The sequence below is a fragment of the Pinus tabuliformis genome, chromosome 3_1, assembly GCF_031772625.1.
Source record: "Pinus tabuliformis cultivar Carrire ecotype Pingquan chromosome 3_1, CPIR1, whole genome shotgun sequence".
Classification (NCBI taxonomy): domain Eukaryota; kingdom Viridiplantae; phylum Streptophyta; class Pinopsida; order Pinales; family Pinaceae; genus Pinus; species Pinus tabuliformis.
Genome location: NC_142301.1, coordinates 599,953,723 through 599,961,338, shown reverse-complemented (window position 1 = coordinate 599,961,338; position 7,616 = coordinate 599,953,723). Strand labels below are relative to the sequence as shown.

Genomic DNA, 7,616 nt, shown 5'->3' with positions numbered 1-7,616 from the left:
AAATTGGATATCTCCTATAAAAGGGCTAGGGTGGCTATCCCTGTCATCCTCTAAAAAAAAATTATGCATATAGAGTTCACAAACGAGGCACTGAACCTTCTCGTCGTGCTCCTAGAAGCATTTGATAAATTTCGAGGTGGTTTTGATCTCTACTGGTTTGCCAACCTTCGCAACTTTGACTTTTAGTAGGAGGTATCTTGCAATGAGAAATAAGGCATAATTTATGGGAGGGGCTCGGCATGACAGGGTGTTTGAATAAAGAGAGCAGACGGTCTCCATTTTCTCCCTAACCTTTTGCAATTTACCCTTTAATCTTTCAACCTTCTTTTTATCAACCTTATACTGAGCAAAGGTCTCATCTTTAGTCATGGTAACTAATTCAAACTTCTCCCTCAACACTTGATTTTCATGTAGAGGGACCACCTTTTCTTTGTGCTAAGTCAATTCCTGTTGAATAGTCAGTAGCTCATTCTGCAACTTCCTGATGACGACCTCTCTTACCAAGGGGGTGTCTCATCTGTTTGGGCTTCTCCATCCTGGGTCACCATAGGATCTGTCTACACAACAACTTCTTGAATTATACAATCAACTTGAATGTCTTCTTCAACCTCTGTTTAGACAGCAATATCCACAGTGGGGTGGTCCCTTTGGGTTTCTTGCAAAAAGACACAGGGGTACTCCGTTTTCGTGACAATGTATTCTATCATACATGGCTCAGTCTGGGTTTATTTTAGATAGACCACAAGAAAATCTGTTTTGAGTCTCAACATCCTTCCTAGAACATTGTTTTGTTTGTGTTCCTGTAGTTTCCATTTCCACTTTCAATTTCTTGGTTCTGGTTGCCTCTTTTAACCAATGTTTCAGCTGCCTGATTACTTGCTTTTGTTTTCTATACTTTTTGAGCATCTTTCTAAGCCTATATCTGTAGGAATTCTTTACTCTAGGACCTCCATCTAATAGTGGGTTAGCTGCGTTATCCTCTGGTTCCTATACAGGCTGTACTATGTCAGCATCAGGGATGGTTCCAATTGGAACTGTGTCTCCTGGTGGAGTTTCTCCTTCTAGCTCGTCATTATTATGTATTTCTTTTTCAAGAGATCCCAATGCAATGGTATCTCCTGAACAATTATCATTCTTCTGGTCTTCTCCTGGGTAGGCCTCGTCCTCAGGGGACTTCAAAAAGGGAGTATCACCTGGTTGATTAGCATCTCCCAGGTTTTCATCTTCAAGGTTTCCTTCAGCTGGGGGGTCTACTAGACTGGTGCCTACTATCTGAGTTTCTTCTCTGTTGGCTTCCCCTTCATGTACCTCGACTTCGAGGGGTGTTTCCATAGAAGGAATTGATTCCCTATGTTCCTCCATGGCATCAGTAAATGGTTGGGTTCGCTCACAACCAGGGTTGTCAGTAGGGGCAGACCAGTCAGGGGTACAATTCTGTTCTTCAATGCTCCCTAGCTATTCTCTATCTTCGACAAACATTCCCATGTTTTCCAATACCCTGGCCACTTCCTCCTCATAGTCTTACAAAGGGGGATTTTGCAGACTAGCAGGTGGTGTGTGGGATGGTCTCACTTCGTCTTGTTGAATTGGGGTGCTTCCCTGGGCTTTCACTCACACAGAGTGCCTATGCTTTGCTGCTTCTAAGGGTACAAAGGAATTCTTTCTCTTTAGTGTTATTCTTGGGCCTGGGGTTCTTGGCCCTTGTTGCTCTGTTACCACATTTTCCGGGGGTGGAGCCAAGGTAGGATTTATGATACTGTCCCATGTTAATTGTTGTTTGGCCAATCTATTTTTGATAATTAATTTAATTAATCCATGATAGTTGACTACACTATGTGGGTCTTTTGTTGTCCTTACTCGTCGGGCAACATTATGTAATAGGGAATTAAGATAAAATAATAAATTAACTGAAATTCTTTGTTTTAAAATGGATAGAAGTTTCATTTGTCGGGGCTTTACCACATCGTGTAAACCATCGCAGGCAATGTATCTTTGGACGATGACCGCCAGTTCTTACCACGACTGCTGTAACACCGAAGGATGAATTCCTTTCCCTGGTCGTACCAGTTGCTCGCCCATATCCTGGAATACTTCAATTGCGTTGTATAAAAGGACATGTTTATCTGTCCATTTTTCCCCCTCTACCAGAAGTCCAGTGACTTCATCTAGGACCTCTTCAAAAACCATCATGCTTATGCCTTTTACCACTGTGCTACCATTCTACAGATTCTACAGAAATTCCAGCATTAGCTCCTCATGAAATCCCTGTAATCTATTTAAATACTTCAGCTAGCCAATGTGTTCGGGGATTGCATGAGCTTGATCTGATACCATCAACGCTGGAGGTTCACTCTGGATAGCTCTTCCACCCATGGATGTTGCACCTAAGGCTGGCTCATGTGTATGCAATTGTGTTTTACCTTCGTAATTCGGAACAACAACAATGTATGTTACAACAATTAATAGGGAAATGGCGTTGTTTGGACGATTATTATCATACTTAGTTAATTCATTCATCCTTTCGTCCATACTTAATGCAAGATCGTAAGTTCGCATGCCTTCCATAATGGTTCCTGTTCTTTGTCCAATCGGAAATTATTGCTAATTATTACACATTCATACTCATCATGCGGTTTTTACTTCGGAGGTAATCCAAATGATTGTCACACAATTATCCATAAATGTGACACCTGTCATGCATACGCAGGCCATCTCCCCTCTGACAAGAAAGGGCATCCACATCCTTTCAGCACGTGAAAAGCAAGCAAATTCATTGATGCGAAATAAATGCCGGCAACCAATCTAAAAAACACAGCATGCAAATCGGTAAATAAATTAAGCAATATTCGTTGTCGGATGTGAATTGGCCAAATCAAATAAAAACAACAATTTTTAATTCATTATGTCAAAGATCTTCACCATGAGCGGTATTAATCACATTAGCATAATCGACGGTATGTGTTTAATGACTGCCATTTAATGATTGGACATATGGAATATAATGAATATAAATTAAAGTCACCATGCTATTTGGCTTGTAAGAGTGCTGCTCAAATGGAAATTCTCTTTAAAAACAAATCCATAGGTAATAAGAGCTAAAGGACATATGGCAATATAAGGTGATACTCCAATACCACAAGCAGAGCTGCTACTGCTAGCAGGCATTCATAGCCTCGACAGGGTTGCTTTTTAACCCCTCCCAAATGAGTCAGAGTCCTTCTTATAGTTAATTCTTCATAAAGAGACCACTATGCTGGCACGGTGACCAGATAACCATAGTGCCATTCACCAGGGTGTAACAAAGTGATCAGCCTAGCTTGTGATGAGACCCCCTATTCTTCTGACATATTTAATTATTAAGAATCTCATTATCTTGGTTTGGTGGGAAAATTGGAATGTCACCTGTTACATCGTTATGATCATGGTAGGCTGGCTTGAAATGAGACCCCCTATCCTCTTTAGACAATGTTTTAAACACTTTCATATTTTACCATTTCCATTTTTCTTTTGCAATTCTTATTCTAAAAAGGGGGAGGCTCATTTGCTCCTTAAGAGTCAAGGATGGTGTAACAAGTAAAAAGATGCCAATGAAAGTGTTATACTCTTATCCCCTTATCATTATATCAATGAGTTTAATCCATGTTGGAGTATAAATATAAGCCAACATGGATTAAGAATAATGAATCATTTCATGATGTGTCTAAAAGAAAAGATGTCCAGGGAGTCATTCTAAAGATACACCGTATTAGCTTATGAATAAAGATAACCATCAAAAGGCCTTAGAAGTCATAATGATATTATTATTACCTTTTTTCCTTATAAGAGGCACAAATCAATTCAAATGGTGCTTATTTGCAATACAAAAAAAGAAGAGAGAATGGCATAATTATCAAAAAATGAGAAAATTTCACAATTTAATTAAAAGGTGTTGTTCAATAGATTGAATGACAATCATCCAATCGTTTGAATGGCCAAATCAAATAAAAAAGTGAAAAGTGTTGTTCAATCAATTGAACGACAATCGTTCAATCATTTGCATAGCGAAATCAAGAGAAACAAAAAGTGTTGTTCAATCAAGTGAACGACAGCTGTCCAATTGTTTGGACAACGAAAATCAATAAAAAGCAAGAAGTGTTGTTCAATCAATTTAACGATATTCGTTCAATTTTTTGGACAAAAAAATCAATCAAAATAAAATGTGTTGTTCAATCAATTGAACGACAGTCGTTCAATTGTTTGAACAGTGAAATCAAATGAAAACAAATTGTGTTGTTGAATCAATTGAATGATAGTTGTTCAATAGTTTGAACAAAGAAAAATAAATGAAAACAAATTGTGTTGTTCAATCAATTGAATGACAATCGTTCAATAGTTTGAATAGCAAAAAACAAATGAAAACAAATTGGGTTGTTCAATTAATTTAACAGCAGTCGTTCAATTGTTTGAACAGTGAAAACAAATGAAAACAAATTGTGTTGTTCAATCAATTGAACGGCAGTTGTTCAATAGTTTGAACAACGAAAAACAAATTGTGTTTTTCAATCAATTGAATGTTAGTCGTTCAATAGTTTGAACAACGAAAAAAAGAAGAGGAAAATGTGTTGTTCAATCAATTAAACAAAAAGGCGTTCAATTGTTTGAACAACGAAACAACAAAAAGAGGAAAGAAAAAAAACTTCCAAACTTTACGAAACTTCCTAAAAAAAAATTCATATTTACTTGGTAATGCCTAAAAAAGTATATGTACATTATTTACAATTTCTCAAACAATTTCAATTTTTTCAAGGAAAAGTTGTTGGGTCCTCATTCCTTGCAGCTAGAATTTGCATAGAGGGTTCCTCGAGTACCTGCTCGTAGAAAGACTCCTTGCTAAGTGGTTGATGATATAGGTGCACTCAATGACCATTTACCTTAAAATAATGGTTGGATCCGTCAATGGTAGTCAAGGTAAGAGTACCATTATTATGCACTTCTTGAATCTCATAAGGGTCGAGCCATCTTATTTGCAACTTTCCCGGGAAGTCCTGGAATCTAGAATCGTACAGAAGTGCCCAATCCCCTTTTTGAAAAGTTTTCTTCTTGATAATGCTATCATGCCATTTATCCCTTTGCTGTTGAATTATTGAAGTTCATTGCAAAGCAAGCAGTCAAGCCTCATCTAGTTTGTTGATCTGCTAAAGACGCTTGATTTGGGATTTTGTTAAATCCAGCCCCACTGCTTGGGCTGTTCTTAGAGTCTTTATTTCAAATTCGATTAGAAAAATTGGTTCCTTACCAAACACAAGCTGGTACGGAGAGTATCTAGTAGTATTCCTCCAAGTCGTACAGTAGGACCACAAGGCATCTGGTAGTCTAGCAGCCCAATCCCACTATTATGTTGAGATTTTCTCAATCAGAATCGCTTCTATAACCTTATTGGTGCTTTCGACTTGTCTGTTTGCCTGCGGGTGATACAGAGAAGTGATCCTGTGCATAATATGATGGTTTCTGAGAGTGGCAGTAATATTGTGCCCTGTGAATTGCTTTCCCCCATCTGTGATCACTTCTCGTGGTAATCCATACCGCACAAATATCCCAAAAAGGAAGTTAATCACTGCTTCCTCTATGGCTTTTAGTAAATATACTATTTCCACCCATTTTGTCACATAAGCCGTGGCTACTAGTATGTAGGCCTTCTGATTGGATGGCAGATGGTTTGGACCCATGAGGTCCAATGCCCAATGCTCGAAGGGCTTTGTGACTAATTGGGGCTTCAGAGGAATTTTATCAGATTGGCCAGGTTGGCCCATACTTTGGAAACTATCGCCGGCCTGGGCATATTTCTTAGCATCCTTAAAAATAGTGGGCCAATAATAACCCATTTGCGATACCTTATGTCCTGTCCTTCGATCTGCAAAATGTCCCCCACAAGGCTCGTCATGGCAAGCCTTCAGAATGTCATGGATCCCATCCTAAAGGATACATCTACTTATACACATGTCGGCCCCTGTATGAAAAAGATATCGGCCTATCCAAGAGAACCAGGTACTACGCAAAATGATTAGTTTTATTTCTCTTGTCATCAAATGTTTAGGTAGCTTACCTAATACCAGATAATTTTCCACATCTGTGTACCATGGAGTCTTGGTTGCCATGAAAAACAGGTGTTCATCCAGAAATTAGTCATCTACTACCAGTGGATCATTCACTCTCGCAATTCGAGATAGAAAATCAACAACAGGGTTTTCCTTCCCTGGACGATCTTTAATGGTAATGTTGAACTTCTGCAAAAGAAATAGCCACTGTGTTACTCGACCATTTGTGATCGGTTTATTAGCTAAATACTGAATGATAGAGTGATCGGTGTACAAAAATACTCGGTAGATGGTTATATAGTGTCTAAATTTCTTTATTGCATAAATAATAGCTAAGAATTCTTTTTCTGTCACTGTATAATTAAGTTCTATAGAAGTGAGATTTTTTCTAATATAATATATAGCATAAGGTTTATTTTCCTCCTCCTGGCCGAGGACAACGCCTATAGCTACATGTGATGCATCCGTGGAGATGTGGAAAGGCATCTCCCTATTTGGTCCACGTAATAACGGTGTTGTTGAGACTAGTTTCTTTAAACCTGCAATAGCTATGTCACACTTGTCAAACCAACTGAAATCAACATTTCCAGTTAGCACATATAAGGGTGTAGCAATTTGTGAATTTTTTTTAATGAACCTACGATAATAACCTGCATATCCCAGGAAACTAGGTACCTCTGTTTGAGTGCAGGGGGTAGGCAGTAAATGAATTACCTGTATTTTTGCTCGATCTACCTGTATTACTGCTGCAAAGATATAATGTCCCAGAATCACGCCCTTGATCATCATCATGTGACATTTGGCATTGCTTAAGCACAACCTGGTAGCAATGCATCATTCTAAGAACTTTTTTAGTGTTTACAATGCTTGATCGAAGTCATCCCCATATGGAGTAAAGTCTTCCATATATACCTCAAGTCCTTCATTTATTAGATCAGCAAAGATGCTGAGTATATCTCTCTGGAACGTGGCCGGGGCATTACACAATCCAAATGGCAATACCCTGTATGCGAATGTACCCAAGGGACTGGTGAAGGTTGTTTTATCCTGGTCTTTAGGGGAAATCTATATTTGATTGTAGCCACTGAAACCATCTAAAAAGGAGAAGAATTGCTTCCTTGCCAATGTATCGAGGACCCGATCGATGAATGGGAGGGGGAAGTGATCGTTCTATCTTTCCTTGTTCAACTCCTGATAATCTACACAAATATGCCACTTCTCATTTTTCTTAGGGACAACAACCAATGGAGAGAACCATTTACTGTCCAAGATATGATAAATAAAGTTTACATCCAGCAGCTTCTGCAATTCCTCTTTCATGATGTCCTTGAGGTGTGGGTTCAACCTCCATTGAGGTTGCCAGATGGGTCGAACATCCTTCTTTGTATAGATGTGGTGTGTACATAGCTGTGGGTCTATCCCTTTCATATCAGGATAATCCGAATCAAAAGCCCCTTTATTTTTCTATAAGACTTGGATAAGCCTCTGCTGCTATTCACTATCTATATTGTCATTAATATTTATAACTTTGCCTGGCTCGAT

At 38.6% G+C, this 7,616-nt stretch overlaps 1 protein-coding gene across 1 annotated transcript; it reads right to left on the bottom strand.

The window, feature by feature from the left end:
• Positions 1-5,372: 5,372 nt before the first annotated feature.
• On the bottom strand, positions 5,373-5,789 carry LOC149188429 (uncharacterized). The gene has a single exon (XM_089409953.1). It carries the CDS (start codon positions 5,787-5,789, stop codon positions 5,373-5,375), a length of 417 nt encoding a protein of 138 aa, XP_089266079.1.
• Positions 5,790-7,616: the final 1,827 nt, after the last annotated feature.

What these genes read in the sequence shown, in the direction of transcription:
- LOC149188429 (XM_089409953.1), bottom strand. Translation starts at nt 5,789, where the DNA reads ATGGGCCAACCTGGCCAATCTGATAAAATTCCTCTGAAGCCCCAATTA.